Raw genomic sequence first — 22,019 nt, forward strand, 5'->3', positions numbered from 1 at the left:
GGGGGAGGGAGCTGGCTGCTGATTTAAGGAAAACACCAGCCGTGCTTTTTTAACAACACAATTATGCATATGGGTAACAGTCTTGTAAAATCCTCATGTCTCTGAATTATAGTTGCAGAACAAATAAGGGCCTGATTTTAATAGAACAGTGTCTGCTCTGTGGGTTATCTTAGATTATAGAGTGTTACAATAGTTATGATAAACCCACAGAAGAAGAGGGTATGTGTGGTCATGAACTAAGCCAATTTGTCAGTGAGCTCAGACTCCTAGGGCCTCTGACTCCAGCTAACCCCCTATGAGGCCCATCTGAAATAGATTAGCAATAGGATTCAATGACCACAGCAATCAAAGCAATGGCCACCTGTGCTGAAGAGGCTCAGGCAAAAGGCAACCGCTCCCAAAACTGGGAGAAGGATATTGGCTTACAAAAACTGAATCTGAATACATTGTAATAACGGTGGATACACAGACAGGGATATATATATATATATATATATATATATATATATATATATATATATATATATATATATATATATATAAAACATTTATATAATATAACATAGATATGTTGTTCTCTGTACTGAACAGTGCATGTGTAAGCATGTTTGTATGTGTGTTTCTTAAATAAATGCACAAAATATAGACAATTCCAGTACAGGCATTTCTCACAGCACCCTGAGAAAAAAAAAATTTGAACCAAAGACATAATCAAAAACATTAAAAAAGTAATAAGTTCCACTAATGGTGAAAAAAATAAAGGCATATTATTGTGTCAATCAAATATCTCTGTCTTAGGGGGCAATTCAGCCTTTAGCACAGCAGTCAGAGAAGAGAGCACTACTGGTTGTTATGAAAAAAAAACAGACTATTATATTTTCAAGAAGTGTCTGATTTGAAAGATTTTTGGTCTGATTTGGTTTTTTAACTATGCTTTTTTGCTACCGTTTTTATAAGTTGGATGTCAGAACAAATATGGTGTTATACATACATATGCTTAGGTGTTTCAAAACTTAAATAAGAGGTAAGGTTTGTTTCTCTCTTTTTTTTCATTCTCATGGCAGCATCGCATTATAGATTTCCTATTTGGCACTTCATTAAAAAGGAGAGGTGGTTTGCTGAGCAGGCTGGCTTGTCCCAGCCAGTTAACAGTCATGTATGTCTGCTGTGGTGGAGGTGAAGAGTGGGGGAGGATGACAGACATGACACATGGTTAGTAGAGTAGTGCAATCCTATAAAGAGACACTGTGGTTTAAACATTGCAATGTTGGGTATCTATAGGATAATGCATAATACGCTCTGGATAGCAAAACCTTTAGGAGGAATAATCCTTAAAAGTTGTGTAAATGATAAAAAAATAAATAAATAAAAAAAAAGATAAAATGCAGTCATCCATATATCATAGTTGTTTTTTTTTTTTTGTTTACTCGACACCTGATGATAGTCTTGATAGATAATGCAAAGAAAATGCAACAAAGTTTAGAGGTAATTATTATAATCAGCAGTGGTAGCTAAAATCAGATAAAATAGTGTGTTGTAGCTACTTTTTTCAGACATAAGGTAAAATGAACTGGTTACCTTTGTCTGAAGATGGAAATGAATAAAGAGATGGTGTTTTTAATAGTGCCTTTCCTTCATATCCCTGTCACTTCCTTCCCATATCACATTGTGTTTACACCAGAATTTGCCACAACACAGCACTGGAACAAAAGGGCATCTTTACACAGCAGAGAATGGGGTAGCACACCTCGAAGAAAAAAAACCTGACACTTTTGCATGAAGATTGTTTTGGACCAGGCTTCTCAGTGCTCACACATCATGCAAAGTGTGGCAGTCAAAGGGCTTCAGAAAGTGAATGAGGAAAAAACACTGGAGGAGAGAGAAAGAGAGAGAGAGATGGACAGACAGAGATAAAATCTGATAGCTCGAGCTCTATATCCCCCACCCCATTCCTGGCCCACAATTCTTCATGGAGCTGAGGATGAGTGGCTTGTCCTGGTATTTTGTGGACAGAAGAAGAGTTTCTTGAAGAACCAGCAGGTGCTATGGACATCACTCTTCAGGCTGGGCTGGAAAGACCCCTTGTTACAGGGCCCTCCCTAAGACAAAGGAAGAGCATTGAAATCAGAACCAAAGGGGTGGGCGCTTGAAGCAGTGCCTGCAAGAGAAACAAACAAACAGAAAGGTATTAAAATTGTGGTTACTATAAACAAAGTTCTAGATCAATAAAAATGACAAAGGCACTGGGGAAAGACCTCCAGTCAGCAATTTTATAGTTCTAGTTCTAATTCTATAAGAGTATGTGCTCCATACTTTACAAGAGACCATCACCCATTTAATTTTGTTTCGAAAAAAAAAAAAGTAACATCTCCAAATAACATTAATTTGGATAAAGAAAGGTTTTTGTTCTCACAGAACAGTACACCACACTGCATCATACCCTGCTTTGAGATGTGAGTCAATGTAAATAAAGGTTATCTTTGTTTTGTACTCCTTTTTAACTTCTCTGTTCTCATTCAATTGCAAAAGATAGCTTTGTTTAATAATAACAACAGCCGCCATTGACTTATACAAGGCAACATCTCTAAAATCTTTCTATACCTCAAGGAGAACAGATTTTATCTCACTGTCTTTTGTTTCTGAATCATCATTGATTGATGACTTCACCTAGGTATTCTTTAGTGTTATTCCTCTAAACAAACAGATGTGTGTAGTTTGAAAATGGAAGTGAGATAAAAAAAAATGCCTCTCCTACCCGTTTTTTTTTTCTTTCATTTAGCACTATAACCTGAACGGTCCCTCTGTTCTGTATTTTCATGAAGGCAGTTGAGTAAAAGGTTTCATTTATCTTTCTTTAATGTAATAGCATCTGGAGGGCTGTTGATTCTCATGCCGTGGTTTCATTATCATAACCTTCAAGTCCTATTATGTCAACTGAGGTTATAACATTTTGTTCTCTGGCCCACGCATGTGGTCCCTATCTCTAACTCCAATGATTTTTAACAGTAGGTCAGAATTCTCACAAAAAAAAAAATAGAATAATGCCTTTACTAGAAGTTTGTATGTAAAACTAAATACAAACTTAACACTTACAGAATCCAATTCAAGCTGATTTACCAACATGGTCTATAAAAATTATGCAAAAACAATACATCTAGTCTGCTTTGCATGGTTTTCATCATGTTTATGGAGTTCTGGGCATACAAGGAAAAGTATACAAGGCAGTCTATGCAGATTGATTAAAACTAACACATTTTGTGAAGAAAATAATGTTATACAGAAGGCACTGGAGAAAGAAAATAAGTAAATAAATTACTTAAGCCACAAAGCAATTAGTTGAGCACATTAAGGGATTTATACACTTGTATATTCGAGGCAAAACATGACACTGTTAAGGTCAGCTATTTAGCAAAGTCAAGCTATTCCACTTGTTTCATTTCTAGGAAATGTTGTTCACCCAGTGTGGTTAAATGAAAGAAATGAATAAATTGTGACCCAATTGAGAATTTTGACCCTTTTGAGTTTGGTTCCTTTCAAGCCCACTTTCAGTAAATCTGCCATATGACTATGCATATTGTTAAAAGCGCGATGTGAATACAATTGAATCGAATTGCATGAAATCGTTCTATTAACCCAGTTGTTTTCCTCCACTTGGCAAATACAGTGCTTTGTATTTCAAAATGTGTGTCTTCCATTGCCAAGAAACAAATTAGCAAACATGGTAAAAAAAAAAAAAATTGTCTTTCAAGTTAAAATGCTTCTTTTCAATTGTTCCCTGCCTATTATCAGACCAAGAGGAGAGTTAATTCTTCAGGTCAGATTGCACCTAGTTTCAGGCATGGCTGATGAAGTGCAAGGCAGTTTTCTCACTCCCACTGGAAAATGTGACATGTTGTACATTAGCCAGATGCAGGTTAGAGGCTCAGTACAGAGTTATCCCTGTGGGGTACATATTTTATTTACTACGTGATTCATATTTTCTCTTTGCTAAATAATTATTAGTCAAGCAACATGATAGTTCTACACTCGAAGAGTGACAAACTTCAAATGGATTTCATTAGATTAGCATTTGAACCTCGAATGTTGTGGTTTGTGAGTCCATAATTGTTCTCATGGTGCCATTACCAGCAGCTTGACTGGCATGCTAGTCAAGCAAACTGAGCTGGCTCAGTCAGCTATGTCTGTCGGGGTATGGGTGAAAAGGCTGAACAGGATGAACTCTGAACTCCAGGAAGGCATGAGAAGAGCCAAAGAAGAGGGGGAATGAAAGAGAAGTCTTCATGTTGTTTGGGTTTGAAGTGCTGTTTTGGAGTGTGCATTGTGAATCACTGAGCCGTTTTCTCTAATGGAGCTACACAACTTCCTGCAGATTCCTTCATTGTGGCCAGCCAAAATTCTAGGCTTCAAAAACATGCATTGACTGCCTAACTCGCCAAAAGAATGCCTCATTTTTAACTGGCCAGAAGGGGCATTGAACAGTTAAAGGCATGTGTAGTCCCACAAGCACAATCTTCCATGCCATGGGCCTGCTCTTTGTGAACACCTTTGTTGCATCACCACTGCTTTATTTTCCCCTTAGATCACCCGAGAGAGTGAATACGGGATAGAAAATTCCCAGACAAAATCTGGCCAAAACAATAACAAACTATAATTCACCATAGACTGTAAAACTGTGAAGGATATGGGGGCTTGAGTTTATGTTCTTTTAGAGCTTTCATCTCCATGCCTTTAAGAACAATTAACTATGCTATAAAAGGTTGACATGACTGCATCTGCTGAAAGGATTAATTGCATATGAGGTTAATTTATAGCAGGACTTGTGTTATGGGCTTGCCACCTCCTGCCAGGCTATTATTCCATGAAGAGTTTATCTGTTGTGTACTGTGAGTGTGTGTGTGTGTGTGTGTGTGTGTGTGTGTGTGTGTGTGTGTGTGTGTGTGTGTGTATGGTTCCTAACATATATATATTTTTTATGTTAACTCTAGACGTGAATTGTTTCCAATTAGTTTACAGTTTTTGCTATCTGTGACAAGATACTAGACAAGTTAAAACCCAGAATTGGTTTCAACCTGTGAAAACTTGAAGGAGAAAAGGGGGAAGTGCTGTTCAAAGTGAATAGATGCATTGAACAGTTTAAAGTACAGACATCAAACAAAAACTGATTTTAACTGGCAAAAAAACAGAGACCAATTAGGTTATGCCAGTAATATTTTTCCTTTCCTTGTGTTACACATTGTTTTTCCCCTGATTTCTTTGGTGTGCAAAAAGAAATTTAAAAAAGGAAAAAAAAACTTAATTAAACTGTTACATTTTTTATTTTTATGCCCAGTAAAATGATTCGATGTTGAATGCTGTTAAAATGTGCTTTTGTTTTTTTCTTATTACAAACTTTAAGGCCAAAGAGGACAGTTAGGGCCTTTGTTGTTGCCTTTCAAATCTGTTCATATACCTTTTAATTAATTTTTTAATAAACTTTGAGATTTGTTTGTCAACAAATGCCAATTGTCTATCTCAGTCATAAGTTTACAAAGTGCATTGTAGAACTGACCTTGATCTAAAATGGCATGGGCCCCTTGTGGGACAGGCGAGGTCGAGGGCGCCTCCTCCTCCAGCCAGGGGGTCTTTGGTTCCGGCCAGCTCGGGCAGGGTTCTGACGCACAGGAGTCTTCATGTTACCCTCCTCCTCCAGCTCCTTGCTATGCTCGGTGGAGGTCACTGGACCTGTAGGACAGAGAGATAACTCTGTATTCAATAATGATGTATTCATAAAATTCCATTTGCCAAATTTACTTAATTAAACTATATAAGGTTCGCCACAGGTCCAGACTACCATTCTTCAGTCTCATCATTACACACATTTCCTGAATTTCTTAATCAATGATTTTAAGTAGATCACTGATTAATCATTTTTAGGGTTTTATATCTTAGAGCAACTAGACACAGTAATTAAGTACTGTAAAAAAAATGCAACAGTCATTTTTCTGCTGATTTCAGTCAGAGAGTAGCATTTACTTAATTCTTACATTCATTCATTCAACGTAAAAAGCACCAGGCCACACAATCAAATTCAGATACCCAGGTTAATATGTGGTGTAGTTCATAAAAATGTTCATTTAACAGGTCAAGACTGAACCTAATTCTAAAAATAGCAATTAAGCCATCATTTGCTTTGTTCTTTTCTATAGTGTCTATAAGGATTTTTTCCCATCACCCATCTTACTTTAATTACTTTATATTAACATGACACATGCCAGGTTTCCATTCATTTAAGCCAGTGTTTGCAAATGGTGTTATGATCACATAATTTGATCATAATTTAAAGAAAATGTCAATGTAATCTCTGTGTAAACTCAATTTTAAATTTGTTCCAAAATATTCATCAATTCTTTTAATTCCTTTCATATTTAAAAAGCTGGTATGAATTTTAATGCTTTTATGTTAGATGCATTTACTAGAGATAAAAATGCTTCATAAACATTTCTGATGCACTTTTTTGCCCCATGAGTATTCCTGTCTACACTACTGTTTTAAAACATGCCCATGCAATTTCATTTTGTTCAACAAATTGTAATATAGTAAAATTTTTATAGTAAAAAAAGGTTCCTAAACTTTCATAAATAAGGCTTTTTGTTCCTTGAAGGGGTTCTGCTTAGAATTTTTTCATGTCTATGGCACTACACAAAAACCAAAAGATTGTCAAGAGTATATTGTAAGTATTTAAGGGTTTTGTTTAAACACATTTTCAGTTTTGATCCAGAAAGTAAAACATCATGCAAACCACTCCTTTGCACAAAGGTGTGAGTGAAGATTTGTATGTATGAACATATAGTAAGTCTATAATATAACCAGATGTTTCATATCATCACACAATACGTGTAGTAAGACCTTTTAAGCCTGCTTTGCACACTTGCGTGTGAGCCAGTTCTCCCTAACCTTTCACCTCTGTAAGAAATCAAAGCAGTGCTCCAGGGTGTGGGGGTATGGAGTATCTTCATCTGCACTCTGATATCTGATTTGACTGATCTGACAAGTGATTCCACCACAAAACTCTACTTTCCACTGAGCCTGGAATAGTTTTGCATGATAAAATGCCAAAATTAGGGCAAGGATGTATGGACATTTCAGAATAAATTGTATAATGTGAACCTTATAAAAGCCTGTTTAATCATTAAATAGCCATTGCTTCTCAGTGCTGATTCAATAAACATCTAAGACATAATTTCCAAGCAATGTATTTTGCACCATATTTTACAGTCAAGGTAATTATTTTATTGGGTACTTTGTGTCTATTAATGTCTATATATATATTATTATATATATTTTATATATAGACATTATATATAACAAAATTTACGGTTTGGTATATACCTCAGCTTTTAAGTCACGGTGTAGTTCTCCTTTCAAGAAAAATTTTTGAAGCTGGACATAACAATAAAGAATCCATAGTGCTAACATTAGCCAATAGCCAGTTCTTGGTTAGAAGCTAACACTAGCGCTATGGATTTTTTAGCATTTAATGCATGCGCAAAACAAAACAAAGTGAGTAGCCACATTAATAGCCACATACACCGATAATATATCATATATATATATATATATATATATATATATATATATATATATATATATATATATATATATATATATATATATTTGTGTGTGTGTGTGTGTGTGTGTGTGTGTGTTTGTGTGTGGAACAGCTTTTCTAAAATGACAACCATTAATTCCCAACCTTCCCACTAAGCTTAACTGTCAAGAATAATAATTCCTTTAAATAGGCAACATATATTTGTAAAGCCTATCCAGGACTTTTATTGTGTTAATAACTGAGAACTTGACATTTTAGCTAATTAACATCCTTTGCTAACCTTGAACAAAAATGTCTGTTACATGCACCCAGAAATCCAGCTTCCCGAAATGTTTAAACAAGGACTGCCTTTCACTCAGTGGAATACAAGAAGTATTTAAGCATACTCTACATTTTTCAAAAGCCTCACAAAAATGGAGTCTTACATTTAGGCTAATCATCTTTACTTGCGGTGCTGCACGTTTACATGAGAACAGTTGACTAATTCATTCAAGGCAAAGAAAGACTCCAATACATATTATACCATAAAAAAAAAACACAAAATCCAACTTTCCCCCAGGCAACCTAATTCTGCACTTGTCCTCTTGTTATTGGACCAAAAACAGAATTAATGAAGGAAGCTTATATATTCAGTTAACATTTAACTCATGTCTAGTTAAGAGGTGTTGGGGGAAGGTAGAAGGTGAGGGGTTAAAATGTAAAAAGGCTCCATGTGTGAATGCGGTTAGAACTGACAGGAAGTTTTTTTTGCATTAAGAGTAACAGAAAAACATGCAAGGGGTTTTAGCCATGATCTAACTGTCAGTATACCCATCATTCAATCCTGCCCGTCCCTGAAAAGTGACAGGAAGAATAGAGCAAAAGTGTCTCGAAGGGAAGAACACTCCAAGATTGATTAAGAATATCCCAGCTTGGCTTCCAAAAGAGGTTGTAATTACATCTGAACAAGCTGAATACTGCTTATCAAAGTATTACATTTACTTTTCTCCCATGCCCAGTTTGTCAAAATGAGACAATTTAAAGGTTTCTTGCCAACATAAGCTGTCTGTCTTTGCCCTGCATTTAAAGAAAGTTATCAGAGTTTGGGTCAAAGAAGTGCAAGAGCTGCTAAAAGTCTTCAGCAGCCATCAGAACAACGTTTATGAATTAATTCTTAACACCCGGAGGAAACTCAATCAGAGAGATGCACTAAATATTGAGGAGGAGGTCTATTTTAAGCACACAGAATTACTCTCATTGACTGTTTTACAGCTCTTCACTTGCCCCTGTCTCAAACCACATGGCCCTCTGGTGGAGGCTGCATCCTTTTAAGCTCCATCAAACATGATGGCAAAAAGACAAGCACAATAACAGTGTGGTGTTGTTTAATAGATATGCCTCATATCCAACTTATATTGACAAATATTCTGATAAAAATATTAGGTTAGCGGAAACTTTTCAAGATTAAGATATTCTGCTTATCTTAACACATTATCTATCATAAGTGAGAGCAATGTGAGTTGGTTTTAAACAAATTCATTTATTCTAGTAAGACATAGTTTATTCCCTCTAGACATTGTTTCACCCATTGATTGATCCTGATGTTTCATAATTCATTTATTATAGTAAAAAAAAAAAAAAGGAAACTTTATGGTGCCTTCTTTCTGCTCAACTGAAGATAGTAGTGCAGCAGTGACTATTCCCATTTCAGTGTGTGTGACAGACTGCTCCATCCTCCAGAGTCATGATGAATAGCTAGAAGTGCTACTATTTCATTTTCTTTTCCCTGCCTCGGTGCACTCCTCGGCTGCTATCCATTATGATGGCTTTTTCACACGACTGCCTTGCTCCTGCTGGACATACCGAGGTTGATAGCCTGTCCCTCTAAATCCACAGTCTGTCTCTCATGCGGACAACTTGTGCCTCTTCAAGCACTTGTCTGGCAGAGGGAGAAAGAGCCACAGGGCACAGGGCAGTTATGAACAGCCGGCTGAGTTTGATGCGTGACTCACTGTGTCCAGCTTAAATGTGCAATATGCTCCAAATGTATGTGTTCTGCACCAGGTAAAAAAAATAATCCATAGACAAGAAGGACACAAGATCTTTATTAAAGATGCATTAGGGACATGTCTTGGAAAGAGTATATACGGAAAGGCCAGATGGATTTAATTTGTTCGCCACTACTACAGGAAGTGAGAAATTAGATCTATTTACGTGCAAAGCAGAACCAGGTGAGGACAGCACAGCATTCCTCTATAGGGAGATGAATGACATGTCTTTTCACCCCTCAAGCTCAATCTTTGATACTTACTTCATGCTGTCCATTCTCAGTCACCGGAAGGTAATAGAGATCTGCTGTACTGTGTAATTAAATTGTCCCTGTTTGAATATTAAAATGTATTTGGTTTCCTCATTAAACAAGTCAATGATTGATTATCTGTCTTTAACATTTATTTATTTTATTTTATTTAGATCGAGCTACAAACTCTGAAACAAAAGCTATAGTGAAAAGAATTAAACAAAGCAAAAGGCTAGGAATACCCACAAACAAATATTTATCAATATAGCAAATCATTTGGTAACTCTGATTCATGGTGAATCGTTAATTAGGCAAAAAAGTGCACTGAATGATCAGCTATAACATTAACACCACCTGACAAATGTTGTGTGATTCCCCTTGTGCCACCTATACAGCTATGGCTATGGTTGTGAGGCGGGGCCTCCATTGATCATATTTGTTTGTCCAGCACATCCCACAGATACTCCATCAGACTAAGATCTGTGCAATTAAGAAGACAAGTTAACACTTTGAACTCTTTATGTTCTTCCAAACATTCCAGATTTTTTTTTGCAATGCGGTAAAACTTGTTATCTTGCTAAAAGAGGCAACTGCTATTAGGGAATACAATTACCATTAAGGGTGTACTTGGTCTGCAACAATTTACCTATCTCACTGTCAATCAAGATGTAGCATCTATATGAATGCCAAAACCAACAGTTATCAAGCAGAACATTGCTCAGAGAATCACACTGCCTGTGTTTGCTTGCCTTCTTCTCATAGTGCATATTGGTGCCATCTCTTGCCCAAGTAATTGACGTGCACGCACCTGGCTATTCACGTGATATAAAAGAAAGCGTATTTCATTAGACCATGCTAGCTTCGTCCTTCATCTTTTGACAGATTTATGATACTAGCCTTTAATTTCACAAAAGATCACATAATCTCAAAAAGGTCCTAAGAATCTGCTTTCAATGGCTTCTTACTTCTTTCTAACAAAGAAATACACATCATGTGTGGAATGAACTATAACAAGATTAAAAATTAGAGCATTGAGCCAATCTCTAGCATTAATTTACAGCTATAAGAGCTCACTGAAGAAATAATCTTAGAGACAGGCTTGTAGCTAGCTAGATAGAGCTTTTCACAATAATCAAACATCTATTTTCACTTTTAAGTTTGCTATTCCAAATGTATTTTCCTTTGTGCTGTCGTAATAACCTCCACTCCTTTGGGAATGCTTTTCACTAGATTTTTTAAGTGTGGATGTTGGGTTTTTCTCATTCAGCCACTAGAGCATTAGTGAGGTCAGACACTGATGTTGTGTAAGGAGGATTAGGGTGCAGTTAGCAGAGGAGTTGACGTCAGGACTCTGAGCAGGCTACTCAAGTTTTCCACTCCAATCCTTATATGTTTTCACGGTTTCAGTTTGTACACTAGTGCATAATCATGCATTTGAACACCATAAATCCATTAAAGAAAGCTTCTTACTGTACAGCATACAATCACATCCTATACAAGTGCTTCCAATATTGTGGAAAAGGTTTGAGGAAGATTCACATATGGGAATCATGGTCAGGTGACCTTGTAGTTTAAGCCATATTGTGTATGGTTATATGGGTCTGCATAGTTTAACCTTTTTTTAGATTAGCTTTAATAGTGGCTTTAGTAATTTCATAGCTTGTGATATGTGCACAAAACAGCCAAAGACAGAGCAACCATGTTTCAGAGAAGTGCTAAAAACATGAAGCACACCACAAACCCAGAGGTAAACATACAGTATCATTCAGATGGAACCCAACCTTTGGATTCTTAGACAATTTGTAAAATGTGTGTGTGACATTCTGTTTACATACTGTACATTCCTTATATAACATTATTCTACTGATGCCTATGTGGATGGCAGGGAGCACTGGGGTGTGGATCCCCATGGGTGTGTAACCATAGCAGTTGGTGTGTGATATTAGAGTTCTGATAGTCTACCCAGTCCTTTGAAGGACCTTCATTCACTAAAATGTGAAATGACAAAAGAACAAGAATCATAGGGTACATTTATACTACAGGACTGCTGTAGCACAAATCTGATTTTGATTCTGAATCCAATGTATTTAAATCTTATTCTAAACACTTTATTGAGGGAGGGGGGTTTGCTAGGTTGGATACAGAATTAAGATTCATTTTCTTTTGAAAATAAAGGCATGTAAGACCTTTTAGAGTACAGGTCTTTGCACATTAATGACAGACATGGGTCACTAAAAAACAGTGAGGTAGACCAGAAATCAATTTATGATTTTAGCAATAATATAAAGACATCTAAATGACCATAGAGCATTCATGCTGTTTTATTTTCTTTACTACACACAAATCTATGCCAAGCCCAATAATCTGGAGCCTGCCAAGCCATCCTCCACTTAGTCATTGTCGAACACAGGCATTATATATCTAATAAGATGAGAATTAAAACAAAGCATTAGATTAGACACCGTATAAGCTCCTTTTTCTACTTAGCTCATTAAATGCACTGTCAATACAGTGATTTACTTGGCATATGGAAATGAAGGTAAGGAAGTCACATCCATTGATTGAGCTGCATGTGAAATTAGCAGCACCCCGTCTGAAGCGTTCTGCCTTTTGGACCCCAAGAGTCACAGTGCTGCTTATCACATGCCTACCAGTAGCACAGGGCCTTGGCAGAAACTGGTACCAATCTCCTGTCGACTTTCAGACCATGTTACCATGGCAGCCACTCTGAAAGGCGCTCAGTCAGGACCAAAAGAAATGATATTGTGAATTGGAATGGAGTCCCAGGTTTTACACATTTCAAATTTTGTACCTTCAGTGCTTTATTAGCATCTATTGGACAATGTGGGTTATGCAGTGCATGTGGTCCAGCACACTGCTGGTTGTGAGTGTTTTGGAAATATGTATGCTGTTTGATATGCAGCATAGTGTGCCTGTGATAGTAGTGCACATGAGAGGAAATGAAGAACAGCTTTGTTTGGTGCTGCCCCACAGAGGAAAAGGGAATGCATAAAAACTTGCTCCTTAGGCTCAGCACGCTGTCTTTCTTCTTGCTCACCCCTCAACCTACAAAAGTTGCTCCATTTTGCAGCCTATTACTGAGAAGAAAGAGACTGTTCTCCACTTTTATTTAAAAAAATAAATAAATCAACTACGTACTTTGTCGTTATTGAGCTCTCTGATCTCGTCTGACACGTTCAGATGGCACGCAGCTTTGGAAACTACACATGACCCAAATTAGTGCACTGCTTTAATGATGAGGTGAGAAGTGGCCCAGTTCCAAGTGATCAGAGCGCAGGTTCAAAGCAGCGAGGCTGCCTACTGCTGGGAATGCTAATGAAGCTCAGCAAAAGAGAGAGAGAAAAAGCTGAACAGTTGCTCCGGATTGACAGGGGTGAATCAGTGGGTAGAGGTTACTGCAGGTTGGGTCGTCTAATTCACTGAGCCACTCGCACAAGTATATTAAGCACGATTTCTCATGAATCAGCTCCAGGCATTATGCCATTTCAGAGAGGATTTGCTTGAGAGGTTTGGGGAGAGTTTGAGTTTTGGATAGCCCACTCAGCCGTGGCAAGAAAAGTGCAGTTTTGCATATCTAGCATGGCAAAAAAAGAAGCTGCATCCTACTTTCATGGCACTGATAAATTGTGATGAAGTCCATGCACTTCTGATCACTGAATCATAGTAATCATCAGTGCTGAATTTGTGCATTGTAACTCTAAATGTTCAGGGGGGTCATCTGCAGTGCCCCTGCTTTGGGCCTGTGCCACACTACAGGGTGACTTAGAGAAATGCCAGCACTCTACACATTTTGTGCTGAGAAAGCATATTTTGATCCCCATGATCTCTGTTTAAAATCTCATGTCATGAATAAAGGATGAGAAACCCATAACTAGTTAAGCAACCAATTTCGCATATAATTAGGGATTCAGAAATCTGGAAGTGAACTAGAGTGGTTCTAGTTCCAGAACATTTGCTCTGGTTCTCATGGTGCATTTGCAGGTCACTGAGGTTGCAGCTGCAGTTTATTCACTTACTTTGTTTATCTGTGTTTCATATTAACCAATGTGTGTATACATGTTGTTAAATGAAATGCAGTGTTCTCTGGTGCCTTCAGGAAACACTTTTTTTGCTTTAAATAGATATGTTTATGGACTTGATTTAGATCTCCTGTACCACTATAAAGACTATTCACACTACGGTAATGGTGGTTTTATGAGAACAGTGGTTACAGCATTGGCTGTGATCTGATACAAACATAACATCATTATATATACTGTACATATATAGCCCAAACAAGCCAAAGACTAAAATACTTTTACTGTATATTATTTTATTAAGGTATTTGAAAAGTCAAGCGTATACCTATCCTGTAGCATGGACCTATAGATTTAGGGAATTCTCAGTGGATGTGTTTTCCCAACTCCTAACCACTACTTCATGATCCAGTTTCAGCTGTTCTCATTAATGCATCTTAGCCCAAACAGCATTCTAATATATAATATCATATGGAATAAACATATTCTAAATGAGAACCATTGGTTTGGGCACTACAATATCAGCTCATATAACATGTAGCCTCAGAATACAAATAAAACCTGTTACAGTTATTTTTTCCTTCTTTATGATATTTTAACTGATTTTTTTCCTGCCCAAATATGAGATCTGGACCAAATTCAGAAAAGTTTTTTTACTCTAAGTATATGTAGCGTAATATTGTGCTGACTTTATGCTGCTTCTCACTGCATGTTTGGAAATGGAATGTGATAGCAATTAAATCCTATTTAATCCTGATGCCTCACTGTTTATAAACATTTATTTTCCGATCACATCTTATCGGCAGCGGCCAGTAAACTAATGCTTTATGTTCGAACCGGGATTCATAAATCACTTTATTATTCAGCCAGTGTGGACGGTGTAAAGCGCTTGGAACGTCTGGCTTTAATTAACCAATGAGAAAAAGGCAGGCTAAGACGGTTTCAGGTGATAATTCTGTGTTGGATTGCAATGTTCCCACAAAATCTGTAAGAATTCCAGCTAAAAAAAAAAACATGATTGTGATGCCCTCACCATTTGCTTACAGATTAGCAGCGGTGAGAGCATGTAGATCTGGCTGAAGGAAGCAGTCTGGCAGTACATGAGGCTCGCTACTGTTGCCAGATGCTGGAGAGGAAAGACAAGCAGCAATTTAAAGAATGCTACAAAACCTTTTATGTTCCCCGCAGAAGTACACCTGCGATTATGGGAGAACAAGCAAGACCACCAGCTGTGAAAGTTTTAAAGGCAGTTTAATATTTTATTGCCTGTGTACACCTCCACATCATAAAAAGGTCTTATTTGCTGTTGTGCTGTCGTGACTGTATGCTATTTTAATCTGTTTTAGCCTTTGAGTATGTGGATCAAGGTGAGCTGATTTGTCCAAAGTACATTGAATTGCATAATGATAGTTGACATGTCAAATCTTTTATTATTTGCCATGGCCACTTGGTAACATTATTATTCTGATGTCCAAAGTGAGTTAGTATATAATAATGAAGCTCTTACTTTAAATTGTCTTGAATAACCCTTGTATAATTATTTACTTTAACAAACAGTACAATATATTTGTAAAACAAAAAATAATAATAATAATTTTAACAGATCAGTGTATCCACAAATGATATGAACACAGTTAGAAGCTCTTATATTTTTGTTGTTCCAGCTTTCGGTAAACAATATTAAAATCTTTTGTGGTTAAAATGAATTAAACACATAAGACTTTGGTAGGCAAGTACTACACTGTCTAAATCTAGTGATATAAAATCCCTCAGTGACTTCAAACTCAGAGCTTTAATTATATTGATTTTGTATTTTGCTGCTGCTGCTGTTGTACTTGGTGAAATTGGATAGGGTGGGGTTTATTTGTTTGTTTTATTAAATAGGACATATCCACAATGCTGTACAAAACCGGTGCTTAGAATACCATAACATTTTACAGACAAACATTTAAGGACACCTGACCATATCAACTTTTTAAACATCCTAGTCACGATTTAGCCCGTGTACTCTAAATATAACCTTCACTCTTCAGGGAAGGCTTTCCAATAGACATTAGTGGAGATGTGGCTGTGGAGATTTGCCTACTCAGTCACAAGACTAATGAGCTCAGGTATAGATGTTGGATGAGGAGGCCTGATGTACAGATATAGTTTCATCAATTCTTTTAAAAGTGTTCAGTGGGAATGAGGTCAAAGCTCTGTACAGGTCATGTAAGTTCTTCTACAAAAATATTGCCAAAACCTGTCTGTATTGAATTCCCTTTAAACAAAGGGATAGTTTCACTAAAGGGATACTGAAGCGTTAAAGCATACAAAGACATTCTATATAAATGTCTTTTACAATCTTGTTTGGGCAAGACTCACTTACGGGTGTGATGGGTGATGTAACCAAGGAGCCACAAACTATCTTAGTGTTCCTTGGATCTTAATAAATTTGATTAAAAAAAACACCTGCTAAAACAGCTTGTACAGTACCAATGCCAGTTCCATCAACCATTTCCTTAGACTATAGATGGGGGGATATGCTGGTCGCAGAGACCATGAAGTAAAAGTGGTTCACTGACCTTCTATATGTATGTTCTTATGAACTAAATCATCAAGTGAAATAGAGCAGAAATAAAATAAAACCTGCTGAAGGGCATTAAACTTTAATAACCTTTCTTTAACTAGATTTTACTTCTGAATGGTTACCCACTAGTTTCATGTTATTGCTGGACATCTGGAAAGGTTTACAGTTTGGATGTTTTGTATGCTTTCTCTGGCCCTTGTAATCATAATTGTTGACAGAAGCACTCTCTTTACATTAAGTAAACAGCTTGAAATTATGACTGAAAGTTTCACATCCTTCCTCTTGTTAAAGCTGCTCTGCACATGTAGGTTTATTAATGAGGCCTGTATTTGCTTTGCTGGACTTTCTATGGTTCTGGTTGTCTCTGAAGGGTGTGGGAGAGTGCATAGTTTTGCCTAAGCCATACATTAAACTGTAAATATTAATGAATGTCATTGCTGACAGCTCACATGAAATTGGTTTTTTGCACACAGATGGTTTGTTTCAAATGATGTGAGTGATGTCTCTGCCCTCACCTGCTTTCACTAAGGTGACAAACTAGGCAGCTAAAATTACACATCTCTGGAGCTTTGCGAGTGTGTGTGTGTGTGTGTGTGTGTGTGTGTGTGTGTGTGCATGCACATTTCAACCTGTTGTTTTCCTCCCCTCTGTCTCCACTGTACGTGTTAAGGGGATATGTCCTTTTCCTTTTTGTAACGGAAGGTTGAAAGTCTGATATTGGAGACAGTATAAGGTGGCATCTTTACATACCAGGCATAAGAATGGTGAGACTAGAAGGCAGATCGTTTTCAGAATGAATTATGAATGGCTCACTGCAGAGAGGGCTTGGCCGTTGGTGAGGAAAGCCCATTGTAAAGCGAGCTGAGCTGGTTCAGGTGAGCATAAACAAGATTTTGCAAAATTTTGCACATCATTCTGCCAATTCACTTGAATTCACTAAATTCAAAACAACGAAAGTATAGTCGCCTGTTGCACTGTGACATCTATGGCTCGTCCCCACCCTCTTTCAGTCTCTGCTTACAGATAACTCCTTTCACAGACACACACAATCGCTGTGTGAGTCTCTTTATCTCTGGACTGAAATAGCTCGCAATTTCCAGCAAACTACCAGTGAACTGGAAAAAGTGTGCGTCTGGAGATGAAAGGCTTCACATGCGCTGCCTACACACACACACAGACACTTGCGACACCTTCACACGACAGCACACATCCCAGACTCACAGCAGGTCTCTTTCCTTTTCTGTTGCTCTCTCTTTCTCCTTACCTCTTTCTCTCCCTTACCCCTCTCTCTTTCTCACAATCACTAATGCTTGATTCTCTAATGCTGTCTGAGTGAAGCTAATGCTGCTAATGCTGCTTGGGAACAAGCACTGGCCTGGGTCTAGGCATCATGGAGCTAAAGCATGGAGCAGCCTCAGCCCAAGCTCCACACACATATACACATGCCCACACAGACTAAAGAAGAGACTAAAAAATTATACCGATTGCAAATTCAGGCTAATTGCTTCCCATTTACTCATGCAGAGACAAAAATAGCAAGTTCCTGTATAATGAAGGCATGCAGATTGCCAGTTTGAATGTGGCTAGTAGACACTAGCCTGGGCACATTTTCACATACACACAAACTCACACACACACACACACACACACACACACACACACACACACACACACATACACAGACATACTTCCCAGCATTTGTTAAACGATTGGTGTCAGTATTTGTAGAAATGCAGGGATCTACAGAGGGGTCATTTTTGTTGTTTTTAACACCAGACTGCGACCTGCATCACATCTGCAAGCCGGCCACCAGTCAGCTGACACAAGCTCCCAGTCACAGCTAAAGGCTTGAATGACCTAGCATTGGAATTAATCGCTATACTGCCAAATGTGTATGTAGTAATGCTGTTACTACACATTAATTACACATGATAAAACCAAACAATTCTACGCTCTTTTGCATGATTATAATTGAAGCCAAGGAACGGTTTTTCATGCACACACACACACACACACACACACACACACACACACACATGCATAGTACCAGAATTTACAATGAAATGTCTTTTGCTTTTGGATATACAACTATCCACACTGTACACCTGACAGTAGATTTATGTACTGACAGCACATTTGCTGTTTTCAATTAAATCAGTCAGGCTTAATGAATTATACAAGCAGCTTCCCTGTGTTACACATCGAGGAATGTGAGGAACATTGAAATAAGCATATGTGTTACATTGATGAGACCCAGCAACACACACACCTCAGAGCTAGCATACAGGAGTAATCAGGACTATATTACCTAATCATTTGATACTTAAAAATTCAGGGTTCCTTCAGTCAAAACACTAAAATCATTCTGGTCAAGAAGCAAAAAAAAAAACAAAACAAGACCAACAAAATACACAACAACAACATGCAAACCTCTGCAGTGCAGTACAGTGTACTGCCCAGGTGCTGTTTCTCCTCCTCTCCCCAGCCACAGACAGCTAACTACACTGGGTAACTGATCAACTACAGCTGCCTCTAGCCGAGCAGAAAGCTAACAGCATATAGACAGAGCAAGAGAGTGAGAGAGAGAGAAAATAGATGAGCATTGGGAGGCTCCAGGCAACAGCCTGCATGCTCCCTGACTTACCAGCACAGGCTGAACACAGCAGAGAAAGCACCAGCACAATCACCAGCGTCAGGATCTTCACATTCATTTCTGCTCTCCCCTCCGTCTCTCCTCTAGTCGTGAGCTGATATACTGTAGTGGTGTGTGTGTGTGTGTGTGAGTGTGTGTGTGTGAATGTGTAAGAAAGTGTGTGTATGTGTGTATGTGTGTATGTGTGTGTGTGTGTGTGTGTGTGTGTGTGTGTGTGTGTGTGGAAGGGAGGTTGAGGGAGGGTGGGTGAGCTCGACAGAGAGAAAGGGAGAGATACTGTTTGCTCCTGCGCGTGTGGATGTGTGTGTGTGTGTGTGTGTGTGTGTGTGTGTGTGTGTGTGTGTGTGTGTGCGTCTATGTGAGCAGTTTGTGTGTGTGTGAGTGAATGGGCTGTGTGAATGTGTTTGTATATCAGCGCCACTCTAAGACTGAGGGCAGGTCTCGTTTGGAGGTCTCCCACAGAGATGTGCACGGTTTCTTTCTTCCTCCTCCTCCTAGAATAGGAGAGCTGCAGTGTGCGCCAAGTTCAGTAGAGCTGCGAAGGCAGTCAGCTTGTGGCAGGTTTGTGTATGGTGAATGTTTGCTTCACTTGATCATGTGTCTTATATAACTGACACCAGGGGTCAAAAAAAAGAGGGCCTCCCCCACTTACACCTCTCCACCCTTCACACCAGCCCTCCCAGCAAAAAACAGAGGAAAAGGGAGGGTAGAAGAGGAAGATGGGTCATGGTGGTTTATGATAATAACACAACAGATGCTCTTGTTTCTAACTTTTTGCATGACAGAAAACTGGTGCCCATTGGCTCATAATAAATGTGTAGATCAGATGATGACAGAAGACTTTCTTTCTTCAGACAGCTGCAGTAACCTGGCAGCATGTTTGCCCCATCATACATAGCTGATACATCTGGCCTTTTATTTATTCTGTTTTTTGTTTGTTTTTATCTGGTACAATTTACTAGATTTACTATTTGAAGTCTGGTACCTTTTACTGTTGCTGAGGGATTTGCTTTCTCTATATAAATGTTCATTATTTTAGTTAAAGAAGCAGATAAATCACTGCAAGTATGCACCAAGAATGCAGAAATTTCATTTTAATTGGTAACATCTTTCTTTAAGGTCTACACATAAGTACATAGTAATTCTTAACTACTAAATGAATACATGCACTAGTCCTTAACTAATTCCTTTAGGAATTTTTGTAGACTTTTAAGTCTAAACCAAACCCTAAAAAAAAGTATAAACAGATAATATAATCCATAACATGACCCCAATAATCTGGGTTGATTTTGATCATATTATTTTAATGTAACTTGTGTTACTGGTTTCAAATGTTGAATAATTACCTGAACACCCCTGAGCATAACCCAAAGGCTGGGTTAGGTTTTACCTATTAGTGGACCATACAGTAGTGTTTCCTTTCGATTAGTCGTTATTTAATTTTGTTTTCTCAATCCTGTGTGTGTTTATGCAATGTAATTGAGAAGGATTTAGCAGTCATGTCCAATGTAAAATATTCAGAAGAAATACTGTTATTTCTGCCCTTCATTTACTAACTTGATTACATAAGAAATTCATATTTAAAAAAAGATAGGAACGCTAACCTAAAGAGTGAAGTTGGCAAAGCACTTAAAAAACAATTAAGCTCTTGCTGACTGGACAGAAAGACATGATTGATGGATTGCATTTGTCAAGTAAAACACAAAGCGTCCCCCTTGTAAGGATGTTCTCGTAAGTCATTATACTTACTCAAGTCCTCAGTTCAGGGTCCATGCTCATGCATCGTCTTCATACTGTGCAGGCATTGTTTTGTGAATCACCTGCCCAAGGGCAAATATGTTCCCAACACCCTCTTCAGACTTACCAACATTAGCACCTTCCATTTTTAAAAGGCACACTTGAAATGCTCACGTCTCATGAAGCAATCTTTTCACCCTGCAAGTGGCTAAGGCTCAGTTTAAAGGTGCTTATCCACCCTACGCACTTTTTTTAGCTGGCAGATAAATCACTAATGTACATTGACCAGGTACTGTCCATGACTGTCATCCATGCTGCTTTACATCATAACAAATATGCATGGCATGCAACACATGTAGATGGAAGTCTATAGACAGATTAGGTTATTCAAATCTGCTTTATTTCTTTGCTATGCATTAGACAATGATAGCTGGCACCACATTTACAGAGTTTTGAATAGCGGCAGTGTGAAGTGGTAGTGGACAGGAGCAAAGATTTTGCTGCTTTTTGCTCTGTATTAAAATAACTTTACATTGCCATTAGATCATCTGGATGGAGATAAATACCAGAATAGCATTATCACATCTACCTAGTGTGAGTTCTTGTATACTGCACAGAGGCACTGTATTTCAACTTTGTAAACCATGAGAGTCACTTTCCTCTCCTTTTCAGTTCTCTTTACTAAGTGATATATCAACACAGTCTCACAGCATTTCGTGATATAGTCACAAACCTTAACTTATTGATTTGTGTTAATGGACATGAATCTCCCTCTTTTTTTTCGTGTCACTCAGCATGACGACCTCCGTCTGTCTCATGGGTCATGATGCATGGGTAATGCTGACAGAAATGCCAAAGGTAATAGTTTTTTTTCCCCATTTTCATCTGAGAATAAGGCAGAATATAGGGTTAGGGTAAGGGTTATCATTATACTGTAGTAAATGTATGTGTCTCTAATTAACGCAGTCTCCTTAACTAACCGGGAGAATATATTTACTGTATTTTGACTGGAACGAACCAAGACGATGGTTCATAATAGCAAGTAGTTTACCGAATTTAAAGCAATATAAACAAGGATAAAATCTCCTGCTTAAATGTTGAGTGATAGTGCTTGGAGATCTATAGCAAACGAGAAAAAAAAACAATACAGGTGTGTT

General features: G+C 37.9%; 1 protein-coding gene across 1 annotated transcript; it reads right to left on the minus strand.

Moving 5' to 3' along the window:
- Window positions 1-545: 545 nt before the first annotated feature.
- On the minus strand, window positions 546-19,691 carry apln (apelin). Its single transcript, XM_046850359.1, has 3 exons — window positions 19,117-19,691; window positions 5,549-5,721; window positions 546-2,158 (listed from the first exon to the last, which is right to left on the minus strand). Exons 1-2 carry the CDS (start codon window positions 19,181-19,183, stop codon window positions 5,555-5,557), a joined length of 234 nt encoding a protein of 77 aa, XP_046706315.1. The 5' UTR covers window positions 19,184-19,691; the 3' UTR covers window positions 546-2,158; window positions 5,549-5,554.
- Window positions 19,692-22,019: the final 2,328 nt, after the last annotated feature.

This window comes from Silurus meridionalis, chromosome 5 (genome assembly GCF_014805685.1).
Source record: "Silurus meridionalis isolate SWU-2019-XX chromosome 5, ASM1480568v1, whole genome shotgun sequence".
In the NCBI taxonomy this organism is placed as follows: Eukaryota; Metazoa; Chordata; class Actinopteri; order Siluriformes; family Siluridae; genus Silurus; species Silurus meridionalis.

Bases quoted from the DNA above. Each gene is read 5' to 3' on its own strand.
- apln (XM_046850359.1), bottom strand. From the start codon at position 19,183: ATGAATGTGAAGATCCTGACGCTGGTGATTGTGCTGGTGCTTTCTCTG. The intron at 5,722-19,116 runs GTAAGTCAGGGA...TCTGTCCTACAG, and splicing joins GCTGTGTTCAGCCTGTGCTG to GTCCAGTGACCTCCACCGAG.